This window comes from Oncorhynchus keta, chromosome 32, assembly GCF_023373465.1.
Source record: "Oncorhynchus keta strain PuntledgeMale-10-30-2019 chromosome 32, Oket_V2, whole genome shotgun sequence".
NCBI lineage: Eukaryota > Metazoa > Chordata > Actinopteri > Salmoniformes > Salmonidae > Oncorhynchus > Oncorhynchus keta.
This window is the reverse complement of record NC_068452.1, coordinates 2,935,543-2,950,334: the sequence shown is the minus strand read 5'-3', so window position 1 is coordinate 2,950,334 and position 14,792 is coordinate 2,935,543. Positions and strand designations below refer to the sequence as shown.

General features: G+C 43.4%; 1 protein-coding gene across 49 annotated transcripts in view; it reads right to left on the bottom strand.

The window, feature by feature from the left end:
- Window positions 1-3,705: 3,705 nt before the first annotated feature.
- LOC118389406 (ubiquitin carboxyl-terminal hydrolase 43-like) overlaps window positions 3,706-14,792 on the bottom strand; it is a 117,166-nt gene continuing 106,079 nt past the window's right edge. The window contains exons 12-19 of one of the 49 annotated variants that reach the window (XR_008088299.1): window positions 14,098-14,217; window positions 13,725-13,983; window positions 13,304-13,462; window positions 12,730-12,936; window positions 7,267-9,816; window positions 6,928-7,180; window positions 6,847-6,893; window positions 3,706-6,799 (exon numbers count right to left, since the gene is read on the bottom strand). Coding sequence is in view for 1 of the 49 variants with exons in the window: in XM_052490329.1 (XP_052346289.1) it covers window positions 8,567-9,816; window positions 12,730-12,936; window positions 13,304-13,462; window positions 13,725-13,983; window positions 14,098-14,217 (1,995 nt within the window). In the remaining 48 variants the exon portion in view is untranslated. Of the gene's footprint in view, window positions 9,817-12,729; window positions 12,937-13,303; window positions 13,463-13,724; window positions 13,984-14,097; window positions 14,218-14,792 lie in introns of all 49 variants that reach the window. The other 48 variants (XR_008088304.1, XR_008088293.1, XR_008088308.1 and 45 more) reach the window with 48 other exon arrangements.

Below are 14,792 nucleotides of genomic sequence, written 5' to 3'. Positions count from 1 at the left end.
TATAAAGGAGTGAGATCTGTGGAATGACAGAGTGGCTGTGGAATGTTCTGGGTGGACGGGAGGAGATCAAAGGATTGCTATAGGGGAAGCAGATGAACATCTGTGGATTAGGCGAAGGAGGGGTTGAGGTCAGGAGGTCAGGTCAGATCCCCTGAAGGGAGTATTAAGGATTTACTAGCCACTTCCTGTTTAACCATAAGATGTAAGAATTGAAGAGAATCAAAAATCGAATCATTTTTTTTATATAGCCCTTCGTACATCAGCTGATATCTCAAAGTGCTGTACAGAAACCCAGCCTAAAACCCCAAACAGCAAGCAATGCAGGTGTAGAAGCACGGTGGCTAGGAAAAACTCCCTAGAAAGGCCAAAACCTAGGAAGAAACCTAGAGAGGAACCAGGCTATGTGGGATGGCCAGTCCTCTTCTGGCTGTGCCGGGTGGAGATTATAACAGAACATGGCCAAGATGTTCAAATGTTCATAAATGACCTGCATGGTCCAATAATAATAAGGCAGAACAGTTGAAACTGGAGCAGCAGCACGGCCAGGTGGACTGGGGACAGCAAGGAGTCATCATGTCAGGTAGTCCTGAGACATGGTCCTAGGGCTCAGGTCCTCCGAGAGAGAGAGAAAGAAAGAGAGAATTAGAGAGAGCACACTTAAATTCACACAGGACACCGAATAGGACAGGAGAAGTACTCCAGATATAACAAACTGACCCTAGTCCCCCGACACATAAACTACTGCAGCATAAATACTGGAGGCTGAGACAGGAGGGGTCAGGAGACACTGTGGCCCCATCCGAGGACACCCCTGGACAGGGCCAAACAGGAAGGATATAACCCCACCCACTTTGCCAAAGCACAGCCCCCACACCACTAGAGGGATATCTTCAACCACCAACTTACTATCCTGAGACAAGGCCGAGTATAGCCCACAAAGATCTCCGCCACGGTACAAACCCAAGTGGGGGGCGCCAACCCAGACAGGAAGATCACATCAGTGACTTAACCCACTCAGGTGACGCACCCCTCCCAGGGACGGTATGAAAGAGCCCCAGTAAGCCAGTGACTCAGCCCCTGTAATAGGGTTAGAGGCAGAGAATCCCAGTGGAAAGAGGGGAACCGGCCAAGCAGAGACAGCAGTGAGTTGCTGCCTTTTCTAAAAATTTTGAGAGGAATGGAAGATTCGATATAGGCCGATAGTTTTTTATATTTTCTGGGTCAAGGTTTGGCTTTTTCAAGAGAGGCTTTATTACTGCCACTTTTAGTGAGTTTGGAACACATCCGGTGGTTAGAGAGCCGTTTATTATGTTCAACATAGGAGGGCCAAGCACAGGAAGCAGCTCTTTCAGTAGTTTAGTTGGAATAGGGGCCAGTATGCAGTTTGAAGGTTTAGAGGACATGATTCTTTTCATCATTGTGTCAAGATATAGTACTAAAACACTTGAGCGTCTCTCTTGATCCTAGGTCCTGGCAGAGTTGTGCAGACTCAGGACAACTGAGCTTTGAAGGAATACGCAGATTTAAAGAGGAGTCCGTAATTTGCTTTCTAATAATCATGATCTTTTCCTCAGAGAAGTTCATGAATTTATCACTGCTGAAGTGAAAGCCATCCTCTCTTGGGGAATGCTGCTTTTTAGTTAGCTTTGCGACAGTATCAAAAAGGAATTTCGGATTGTTCTTATTTTCCTCAATTAACTTAGAAAAATAGGATGATCGAGCAGCAGTAAGGGCTCTTCGGTACTGTACGGTACTGTCTTTCCAAGCTAGTCGGAAGACTTCCAGTTTGAGAAGGAGGAGTGTCTTAAGTGGGATATATATACCCGTGATGGTGAGAAATATCTGGTGGTCTGAATTACAGCTGTAATGACCCGTTGGGGAGAATTAAACTTGGTTAAGCTTCTCTAGTGTCCGTGAGTTATTTACTCTGATAAATAAGAACCTAACACATCTTTGTGAAGACTCAATAGGATACCTTTATCCTATTCATTCATCCCATCTCCTTTAGTTCACACACTGTGAATCTCTGGCTCACTGTGACTAAAGATAACAAGCCACATCAGTACATGTCTATGAATGGCTCCGAGCCATGCTGTCTGTTTCTCCATTGGAACAAAGGAGCTAAATGTATCGGCATCTCTACTCACCCTCAGGTGTCAGGGCAACGGAGTGTTGAATGTTCTACCTGTCGGTGCACCATGTATCCCATGATTCACTGGTATGAAATCAAATGGAAGGCTAATATACACAATTTCATATATGCACAACTTAATTTCTCAAGATGTTCTTTCAGCATAAATTACATTAAAATGAATTTGTCTGGTCTCATTGCCTTCAATCTATGTCTCAGGGCAGGTTTACTTTTCCAAATAGAACAAGAATGTGATGAACGTTGGAACTAAACCCTATATGATCAAATTATATAATCTGCACTCAACCACTAGACACCACCATACCAACTGCAATAGTGCCATCTCATGAGCAATTATTGCCAACCATGTGAAATTGACTAATTGTCGAAATTATCTCAATTCTGGCATTAGGGTGATGAATGTATGATGCATCATAGTGATCAAGTGAATGATAGAATGTCAGCTCACATTAAAGTGAGCTGCTGCTTAGCCCCACTCTCTATGTGCATGCAAAACGACACCCTATTGGGCTCTGGTTAGAGTATTTCCCTACATAGGGATAATGAGCACATCCCTTCAAGAAAATACAGGAAGGGAAATAGCTTTGGTTAACAGGCTGCTCTTATTACCAAAATAATAAGAGCCTCTTGTTCCAACACTGTTGAGATATACAGGACTAGAGGCCTCTTACAGTATGTCCAAACTTTTGTTAAGGAAATCTTATTGAATTTCAAAAGAGGCAAAATATTAAAATGAGAGTTTTGAAAGTAGAGTTTGAAAAATGAATGGTCCTGCTCAGTTGCATCTATTATTCATGGTTGTTTCAGTCACTCAATAGAATCAACCCTTTTGGTCGGTTTATTCTTTTTGAACTGTTAAAGTGCAGGTTTGCTTGGAATTGTTCAGCGCACATGTCCTTGGTACTTGGCCTTTAATTCAAAACATGCCAGTTCATTCTAAGTAATTGCATCAGGGCTGGGGTTTCAATTTGCATTGAAGGCAGTCAATTCAGAAAGTAAAGTTAATTTTAAAAAATTGCATCTATTTTCAATGACTGATTAGTAGAAGCTATTTACATCAAAAGTGTTTGATTTTATAATTTTTTTAATCACCTCCTGAATTGAATGCCTTCAATTCGAATTGAGCCCAGCCCTGAAGTACAACAATGTGAACCTTTCAAATAAATACTGGCATGGGTGGTGGGAGAGATGATGTATAGGTGTTCTTTATGTAGACGCTTGAAGAGTATGAAGACAGCTCCAACAATGGAACCAAGCACCATACTATACTCACGTATACTATACTATACACTGAGTGTACAAAACATTAAGAACACTAAGCAATAAGGCCTGAGGGGGTGATGTTTATGGCCATTATTGCCATTATAAACTGGTTACCAATGCAATTAGACCAGTAAAAAGTCATGCTTTGTCATTCCTGTGCTATATGGTCTGATATACCACGGCTGTCAGCCAATCAGCATTCGGGCTCGAACCACTCAGTTTAGAATATACAATACACATGTATCCAAGTGAGTGAATACAGAATACATAACTGCACACAAACCCACGTGTGTTAAACAATTGCTTTATTTGCAGTATAAACTAATTAGGCAGATACAAACCCTCGTGGTCGTTTTACAGTAATAGTTTTACAGTAATAACATATACCTTGTCGTACTCTTGTGCATAGAAGAACAGTACACACCACAGTTGAGGCCTATACTTGTGCATCAGCCTTAACCTCATAGCCCTGCGATTTATACAAGGCAATACTACATCATGTCTCCCTTTATACATATATTATATAGAGCTATGTGTATTCATATATTTACAAAACTCTTATCAAATGTAGAAAAGTTGCATATAAATCATCTTTATCACACATTTCACAAAATAATTGGAAAAAAACCTTCATTTGTAGTCTTCATTTTAATTTTGGTACAAGTAAACTTTGTGGTAGGTACATAGTGTCCTCATCTAGAACAAAAGAAAAACAAAATGTCAATGAACAATACAGACTTTGTCCCATCTGAACGCTCTTATTCCCACAGCAGACATCATATGTTTGTTTCTGTGACATACAGTATAACTAATGGTTATTATGGCACTATTTTGACATATTTTAATGAGACCATGTTGTCTATAGATAAGCCATGCTATCTATCACCAAGCATAGCTCGGTCACAGAAAAGACCTACGGGCAACAGTGAAGTTTTAAGACGGTTGACTGTGAAGTACTGTTGCAACTCAAACTCAACACCCCTCTGTCCCCCAGGAATTCAAGCTGCAAAGACAAACGACAAAACTTCACAACTTAGGATTGTAATAGGCTTATTTATTTAACATGAAACTGATGTGATCCTCCATCTTCCCAATAGAGTCCCATAGTGACTGGTGAGTTTGTTACTGTAAAAAATTGCTCCAGGATAATACCAATGCTTTGGCTTGGTCCACTAATTATTGGGAGTGAAAACTGGCTATACTAACAAAAGGCATCATTTGTTAAAGAAATGAGCTGAAAACTGGCCATATGGATTTGCTACCTTATTGTTATCCATGCTTGGTGTACCAATGACAAGCTGTTGAATTGCTGCCCACAATGCTTCCTTCAACTTACACTTCAGCAGTATATTCTATGTGCAAAACATGGACACGACGTGACCAGACATTCATTCAATCTTTATTGCTTAGAACTGTGCCCGAGTGGCACAGACAGGCGCTAAGTGTAAGTGTAATTAGTGTCAAGGACTAACTGGTGTGGGGTGTTGAAGTGTCTTTCTCACCCCTACGATAAAGTGTGGCACTGCTAGGTCCATTAAATGTATCAACTGAAAGCTACATATACTGTAGCTGTACATATACTGCAGCTGTACATATACTGTAGCTGTACATATACTGCAGCTGTACATATACTGCAGCTGTACATATACTGCAGCTGTACATATACTGCAGCTGTACATATACTGTAGCTGTACATATACTGCAGCTGTACATATACTGCAGCTGTACATATACTGTAGCTGTACATATACTGCAGCTGTACATATACTGCAGCTGTACATATACTGTAGCTGTACATATACTGCAGCTGTACATATACTGTAGCTGTACATATACTGTAGCTGTACATACATTGTAGCTGTACATATACTGTAGCTGTACATATACTGTAGCTGTACATATACTGTAGCTGTACATATATTGTAGCTGTACATATACTGTAGCTGTACATATACTGTAGCTGTACATATACTGTAGCTGTACATATACTGTAGCTGTACATATACTGTAGCTGTACATACACTGTAGCTGTACATATACTGTCGCTGTACATATACTGTAGCTGTACATATATTGTAGCTGTACATATACTGTAGCTGTACATACACTGTAGCTGTACATATACTGTAGCTGTACATATACTGTAGCTGTACATATACTGTAGCTGTACATATACTGTAGCTGTACATATACTGTAGCTGTACATATACTGTAGCTGTACATATACTGTAGCTGTACATATACTGTAGCTGTACATATATTGTAGCTGTACATACACTGTAGCTGTACATACACTGTAGCTGTACATATACTGTAGCTGTACATATACTGTAGCTGTACATATACTGTAGCTGTACATATACTGTAGCTGTACATATACTGTAGCTGTACATATACTGTAGCTGTACATATACTGTAGCTGTACATACATTGTAGCTGTACATATACTGTAGCTGTACATATATTGTAGCTGTACATATACTGTAGCTGTACATATATTGTAGCTGTACATATACTGTAGCTGTACATATACTGTAGCTGTACATATACTGTAGCTGTACATATACTGTAGCTGTACATATACTGTAGCTGTACATATACTGTAGCTGTACATATACTGTAGCTGTACATATACTGTAGCTGTACATATACTGTAGCTGTACATATACTGTAGCTGTACATATACTGTAGCTGTACATATACTGTAGCTGTACATATACTGTAGCTGTATATATACTGTAGCTGTACATATACTGTAGCTGTACATATACTGTAGCTGTACATATACTGTAGCTGTACATATACTGTAGCTTTCAGGAAGGAAAATGGATGACTAACAGGTAAAGAAAAATGTAAAAGGTTCTCAGACTCAGACATTACGTGACTCTGCCAGTAGCTACAGCCTCTTCCCACGGTGTACCTTAATGACTCTTAAGAAGGGATATTGTACCGTAGAGACTCGACCCAATTACACCGCTAATTTCAACCCAGTGAGAGCGAGGGTGTTTCAATCGAACGCCTAGGCCGTTAACGCCAGAGAGCTCTGCAGATTGGAGCAGAGGGGACCTTTAGTCAGTGGCCAAAGAGACTTGATGAGAGACACGATGGATGACAGGGAATGAAAAAAAAAATGGAAAAAAGATTAGACTGATTGATGTGGAGGAGTGAAGAGAGAGAGGATGAGAAGTAAGACTGGATAAGGGGGGGGGCAAAGAGCTCATCAAGGTTGATAAATAACACGTATGTGACATTCAGGGGTGATTGGAGCAGTATATCTACTGCCTACTGTAGTGGACAGTCTGATGATTCAAATAAATGACCTTACTGTTACAGTGACCTTACTGTTACAGTGACCTTACTGTTAGACCTTACTGTTACAGTGACCTTACTGTTAGACCTTACTGTTACAGTGACCTTACTGTTACAGTGACCTTACTGTTACAGTGACCTTACTGTTAGACCTTACTGTTACAGTGACCTTACTGTTACAGTGACCTTACTGTTACAGTGACCTTACTGTTAGATCTTACTGTTACAGTGACCTTACTGTTACAGTGACCTTACTGTTAGATCTTACTGTTACAGTGACCTTACTGTTACAGTGACCTTACTGTTAGATCTTACTGTTACAGTGACCTTACTGTTAGATCTTACTGTTACAGTGACCTTACTGTTAGACCTTACTGTTACAGTGACCTTACTGTTAGACCTTACTGTTAGACCTTACTGTTACAGTGACCTTACTGTTAGACCTTACTGTTAGACCTTACTGTTACAGTGACCTTACTGTTAGACCTTACTGTTAGATCTTACTGTTACAGTGACCTTACTGTTAGACCTTACTGTTAGACCTTACTGTTACAGTGCATGCTCCTTCATAGAGAACTGCATAATAATGCAATCCATCGACACCGCTTGCCTCTCTAATACAGTACCACATAGACCTACATACCAGACTGTCAGTGTATCAGCTTCATAAAGTTACATTACCTACCGGTAGCAAGAATAGATCAAACTGAAGTCATTTTGTACTAATTTAAAACACAGTCATTTCCTTAGAATCATAAAGCCAGATTTCAGTGCTAAAAATGTCAAATTTCCATGTAAATGTACTTGAATTTATAATAATGGATTGTGTGGTCAAACTGCATATTTTCACGAGTTTAAGAATGAAGAGGGACGTGTTGCGTAGGCCAAGATATATTGTTAGGAGGGTCCCCTTCTTACTGCATGAAAGGGAGAGTTCGGTACCATTGGCATTGTAGAAAGTGCAATATCATAACCTTCACTTGCAATGTGCGAATCCATATAGCAGCCAGTTTGCAGTGCAAGCAGCACGTACAACCAGTTATTAAATCATTCATAGTTCAATCTAGGAGGAAATCACCTATTAAAGCTCTGATGTAGACTTTCAATGAATCAATGTTTTTGTCCAAATCTTCTAGAGCGTGTAGACATTAATAACGAAACGTATTGTCATGACACCGTCACAACATCCCTTTAGGTGCCACTACTGGACAAACCGATCGAGGAGGATAGTGATGAATGCCATTCATTTACTACGATTTTAAGACACGAGTGTAGATAATGTGTGTGCATGCCTGTGTGCGTGCGTGTGCATGCCTGTGTGTGTGTGTGTGTGTGTGTGCATGTATGTGTGTGAATACAACATGTGCTTCCGGTGCTGACCAGGTGTCCACAAACTCATTGGTTAAAAACTGCATATCAGTTACTGAGGCACTTGTTAAGTCACAATAATTGTTTACACATAAATAAAATCAAAACTGGAATAAGAAAATATTCATTCTGATATGACATTTTGTTTATGTTACTTTGTGTCACCTTTCCTAAATGTTCTCCTTGGCCCTGTGAATGGCTCTTTCACTGACGCTACACCCCTCCACGCCACCTTGTGTGGTTTTCACATACCTGTGTTTCTGTGCTACAGGAGTATCCTTCCAGTGGAGCTCCATTGCTTTGATCAAGGTCAGATTGATTAGTGCACAAAGTCAATGTAGCAAAATGTAGAAAACATAGCATTTCTTACTCGACAAAGGAAGATAATCCCTCCCTGTTCAGTCCATTTCTTCTGTTTGGTGCCTAGTGAAAACGACCCTGGTTCGTGTGTGTCAGGGTGTGTGTGTATGTCAGCTAAAAGCTGGACTCGGGGACCGTCCTCTTGCGTCCCAATGAGTTGGTACTATAGCGAGTCCTCTGCAGGGTACCGTAGGAGGGCGTCTCTGCTGTGAGGCTGCGAGGGGGCGGAGCCACGTCATGGGACAGCCCTTTGCGGTGTAAAGAGGCGGTCCTTCGCATGCTAGACTCCTCCTTGCTGGGGATGTTGGATGAGCTCTGAGAGCGCTTGATATGGGCAGCAGCGGCGCGTCTGGCTTTACCGTTGGGTAGCTCGTCTCCGAGATGATTGGCACTCCCGTTGCGGGGGGCTCCGTTGGATTTCGCCTCCCCCGTCTTCGTGGCCCCGCCTGGGGCTCCACTGGACAGGGACAGCTGGGAGGTGCTGGACCCGCCGACGTCACCAACTTTTCCAGAGTCGGACTTGCGAGACGATGACGACTCCTTGTCCTTCTTCTTGAAGTTGCTTTTGAAGAAAGACAGCAGCCCCTCGTGGCTCTTGGAGGCCTCCTCTACCTTCTCACCCTTCCTTCTCTTTTCTCCCTCGGGTGGTACCAGACAGTCCCTTGGTGGTGGGTCCTGGTGGCCCTTGGCCCCTCTCCTCAGGGTGCCTTCCCAGTCTCTGTCTCTGAGGCTGTGGGTGCTGGAGCTGGACTGGACGCCTGCACTAGACCCCCTCCTAGATGGGGCCTCTTGGGGCTTTCCCTGGTCCTTCTCCTTACTCTTCTTGGTATTCCTCCTGGTCAGAGTGTTAGTACTACTACTACTGCCCATCCTACCCTCGTCCCTCTGGTCTCTCTGGTCCCCCTGGTCTCTCTGGTCTCTCTGGTCCCCCTGGTCTCTCTGCTGCTGATGGGACCCTTTGCTACTTCGTCTCAGACTCCCTGTCTTGTCTGTGACTGGTCTTCTCTGGCCCTCTGGCATCTGCGGAGACTCTGATTGTCCCATGCAGTTCAGGCTACCTCCCACACTGGGGGAGCTGATGGCAGGACCCTTCCGGCTCTCAGAGCCCGTCATTAAATTGACTATAGAGTCCTTGGTGCAGCGAGGTCTTCTTCCAGACTCTAGGTACTCCACCAGTTCCACAGGGGCAGGGGTGGGGATGGGAGCAGGGGCGGCCTCAGCTGCAATATTTTGGCGGTCCTTGGAGCCGAACGACCAGCGTAGCGGAAAGACCTTGTTCAGTGTCTCTTTGTTCTTAGTGGGGGTCCTCATGCTGACGCTACGACCCTGGATGCCCCGTACAAATGGCCTGGTCTCAAAACCACCTGGTGGTGAAAGAGAGAGAGAAAAGAACACTTTACCATAGTGTCTCTGACATTTTAAGCTAGACTAACTTTACATTTTCAAACCCCTTTTATTAAATTGTAAATTACAAGCACAGCGATCACAATGAGCTTTTTTTCCCGGCAACATTATATACAGTTGAAGTCAGAAGTTTACATACACCATAGCCAAATATATTTAAACTCAGTTAACAATTCCTGACGTTTAATCCTAGTAAAAAAATCCCTGTTTTAGGTCAGTTAGGATCACCACTTTATTTTAAGAATGTGAAATGTCAGAATAATAGTAGAGAGAATGATTTATTTCATCACATTCCCAGTGGGTCAGAAGTTTACATACACTCAATTTGTATTTGTTAGCATTGCCTTTAAATTGTTTAACTTGGGTCAAATGTTTTGGGTAGCCTTCCATAAGCATCCCACAATTAGTTGGGTGACTTTTGGCCCATTCCTCCTGACAGAGTTGGTGTAACTGAGTCAGGTTTGTAGGCCTCCATGCTCGCACACGCTTTTTCAGTTCTGCCCACAAATTTTCTATGGGATTTAAGTCAGGGCTTTGTGATGGCCACTCTAATACCTTGACTTTGTTGTTCTTAAGCCATTTTGCCACAACATTGGAAGTATGATTGGGGTCATTGTCCATTTGGAAGACCCATTCGCGACCAAGCTTTAACTTCCTGACTGATGTCTTGAGATGTTGCTTCAATACGTCCACATCATTTTCCTTTCCTCATGACGCCATCTATTTTGTGAAGTGCACCAGTCCCTCCTGCAGCAAAACACCCCCACACCATGTTGCTGCCACCCTGGTGCTTCACGGTTGGGATGGTGTTCTTCGGGTTGCAAGAATCCCCCTTTTTCCTCCAAACATAACGATGGTCATTATGGCCAAACAGTTCTATCTTGTTTCATCAGACATTGCTCCAAAAAGTAAGATCTTTGTCCCCATGTGCAGTTGCAAACCGTAGTCTGGCTTTTTTAAGGCAGTTTTGGAGCAGTGGCTTCTTCCTTGCCGAGTGGCCTTTCAGGTTATGTCGATATAAGACTCATTTTACTGGAGGTATAGATACTTTTGTACCTGTTTCCTCCAGCATCTTCACAAGGTCCTTTGCTGTTGTTCTGGAATTGATTTGCACTTGTCGTAACAAAGTATGTTAATATAATAATAATAATATAATAATAATAATAATAATATATGCCATTTAGCAGACGCTTTTATCCAAAGCGACTTACAGTCATGTGTGCATACATTCTACGTATGGGTGGTCCCGGGGATTGAACCCACTACCCTGGCGTTACAAGCGCCATGCTCTACCAACTGAGCTACAGAAGGACCTGTGTGTTCATCTCTAGGAGACAGAACGTGTCTCCTTCCTGAGCGGTATGACGGCTGCGTGGTCCCATGGTGTTTATACTTGCATACTATTGTTTGTACAGATGAATGTGGTACCTTCAGGCGTTTGGAAATTGCTCCCAAGGATGAACAAGACTTGTGGAGGTCTGCCATTTCTTTTCTGAGGTCTTGGCTGATTTATTTTGATTTTCCCATGATGTCAAGCAAAGCTTCGAAAGCCATGACATCATTATCTGGAATTTCCCATGCTGTTTAAAGGCACAGTCAACTTAGTGTATATAAACCTCTGACCCACTGGAATTGTGATACAGTGAATTATAAGTGAAATAATCTGTCTGTAAACAATTGTTGGAAAAATGACTTGTGTCATGCAGAAAGTAGATGTCCTAACCGACTTCCAAAACTGTAGTTAGTTAACAAGAAAGTTGTGGAGTGGTTGAAAAACGTGTTTTAATGACTCCAACTTAAGTATATTTAAACTTCTGACTTCAACTGTATGTAGGCATGGACTGTGCATGTATAGGAAGAGATTACGTAAATGCACATCCACAGTTAGAGTAGAATGTGTTCAGCTAAACATTAAAGATGTGATGCACTCTATGCTCACGTGTGGCGTATTAGCAACAACATGGAATAATAATAACCACTGATTAGATTTAGTTTTTCCAGATGCTCAAAGTGCTTTAAAAAGGGGAGAAGTTGAGCCAAAGGGGAAAGTTGAGCCACCCTTGTTTCTAGGAAACCATACACAATAATCATTTGACCAAATATTTAGGATGAGGTCATCCTTTTCTTGAGTCTGTGAAGGAAGAAACCACATGGAAAAAGTGGTAAGCAAGTTAGGTCCAAAAAATAGATTTTCACAAAGCAAAATTAATTTATTGTGAATTTTTATGATGCTTGTGTCTTAACCAAAGTAGATCATTTTAAGATTGTTCTATACATCAGTTGGGGTCTCTATAAGCTCAATATGTGGTCCTAAACCTAGCAGGAAAGTGCATCCTTGTATCTGTGTGGGATAATATAGCCAAAATGTTTGTCTAAGGGTAATTTGAGCCAATGGCTACTTGAGCAAATGTAAGTGTGTAAGTCATTATCGCTGGGATATGAGGTAACAACAGGGCCTCAACAGTTTCCCGTGTGTATCAAGAATGGTCCAACACCCAAAGGACATCCAGCCAACTTGACACTACTTTGGAAAGCATTGGAGTCAACATGGGCCAGTGTCCCTGTGGAACACTTTTGACACCTTGTAGAGTCCATGCCCTGACAAATTGAGGCTGTTCTGAGGGCAAAAGGGGGTAATTAAATATTAATAAGGTATTCCCAATGTTTGGTATACTCAGTGTATGTAAATATATTTGTTAGAAATAATACTGTTTCCCTTGACGGAGTGATGTTGAATGTAAACCACTCAACTTACCCCAGTCTCTCCTACTGTAGTAATGGGAAAACTCACCACCACCACCACCCATCACCCTTCCACCACCAATGGAATGAAGACCGAAGAACGTTTTTGTTTTTTAAATATTTTCTTTTACCTTTCTTTGGTTTACCATGCATCTCATGTTTCCCAGGCCCCTCACCTTCCTCCTCTCTGGGCGGGTCATCAAGGAAGACGGGGGACTCCGGGGAGTCATGGACAGAGGAGGGGCAGGTGGTGGAGGAGCGGGACACCAGACTACCCCTCTTACTGTCCCCATTCAGACGGACCAGCCAGTGGTCCGACATGGAGGAACTGGTGGAGCCTACAGAGGGGAGAGAGACGTTTCTGTGACTATGGGCACCGGACCAGAAAGACACCTACACATGTCAGTTCCAATCCAGTCAATACAGAAAACACAGAAAAACTACACAGATAATTGCTATGTAGAATAAAGCATTTAGCAATTGAAATATCACATTGATGTTTTGCTGGTTCAGGTGGTTGGAGCATGGTGCTTGAGTGAAACCTGCAGTTACGAGTTAACCTTTAGTGGATAAAGGCTGAATGGTCTTGATGTATCTAATACTACCTCTGTACGGAGTTCAGCTGTAATGGAATTGAACCCTGAGTGAACTCTCTCCTGTGATGTGTGTGTGTCCATGCTTGTGCGTGTGTGGTACACTACCCACCTCTGATTGAGCTGCTGGCGGACCAGGGGGGGATGACGTTACGTCTCTGGTAGAACAGTATGTAGGCCCCCCTGGTACACACCTCCTCCTCAGGCACCAGGTCCACACTGCTGTCGTCATAGCTGTACCACTGGCCGTCCACTGAGTTCCTGCAGTACGCTGCAAAACGCACACAGGACTGTAGAGACAGGCTGCACCACAATCCTTATGTCCTGGGTATAGTAATGTAAGTTGATGTGACCACTATAGAGGAGGGCACTGCACTGTTATGCATGTCCTATGTATCATCATTATTTGGCAGTAGGCATCTCTCTCACTAACAATATTCTCTCCTCACTTCTCGATCAACAGCCAGTCAGTATGCCTCTCTCCTCAACATCACGTCTCCTACATCAATGGTATATCAATGGCCAACCAGTACCTGTGTAATGTCCGCCGTGCATCCCACCATGGTGGTTACACACTGCATAGAGGTCATAGAGGAAGTCAGGAGGCAGGGCCATGTCTGGGTGACTAATATGATGACTGCTGCCTTCAGGCTGTTTCCATGTGGGGGGCCAGGGTCCCAGGTCCCCCAGGTTCCTCATGCTCTGGGACCTCTTCACCACGTGGGGGGCCATGTCCAACCCGGCCAGGGGGAAGCGCACCTGGGTGGACAGCTTGTTGCGCCGCTCGCCCACCTGATTCATTGAATTTTTAATCAACTATCAAGGTTAACACAATTAATGACTTATTTCCATTGTGGTGCTTTTGGGAAGAACGGCAATCCGCTACATGTGATCGGCTCCAGTTACCTGTCGGAAGCGTTTGAGGTGGAGGATGAGGATGTCGGGGAGGGTCCACAGGGACATCTTCACCATGCCCTGCTGGAGCTGCTTACAGTGGGGACACTTCCATGCGTCGTCTGGGGCCAGCTGGAGAGAACACACACACACACACACACACACACACACACCCTTGTCAGTGGGGACACTTCCACCTGGACACACACACACACACACACACACACACACACACACACACACACACACACACACACACACACACACACACCCTTGTCAGTGGGGACACTTCCATGCGTTGTCTGGGGCCAGCTGGAGAGAACACACACACACACACACACACACACACACACACACACACACACACACACACACACACACACACACACACACACACACACACACCCTTGTCAGTGGGGACACTTCCATTCGTCTGGGGCCAGCTGGAGAGAACACACACACACACACACCACCCTTGTCAGTGGGGGACACTTCCATGCGTTGTCTGGGGCCAGCTGGAGAGAACACACACACACACACACACACACCCTTGTCAGTGGGGACACTTCCATGCGTTGTCTGGGGCCAGCAGGAGAGAACACACACACACCCTTGTCAGTGGGGACACTTCCATGCATGTCTGGGGCCAGCTGGAGAGAACACACACACACACACACACACACACACACACACACACACACACACAC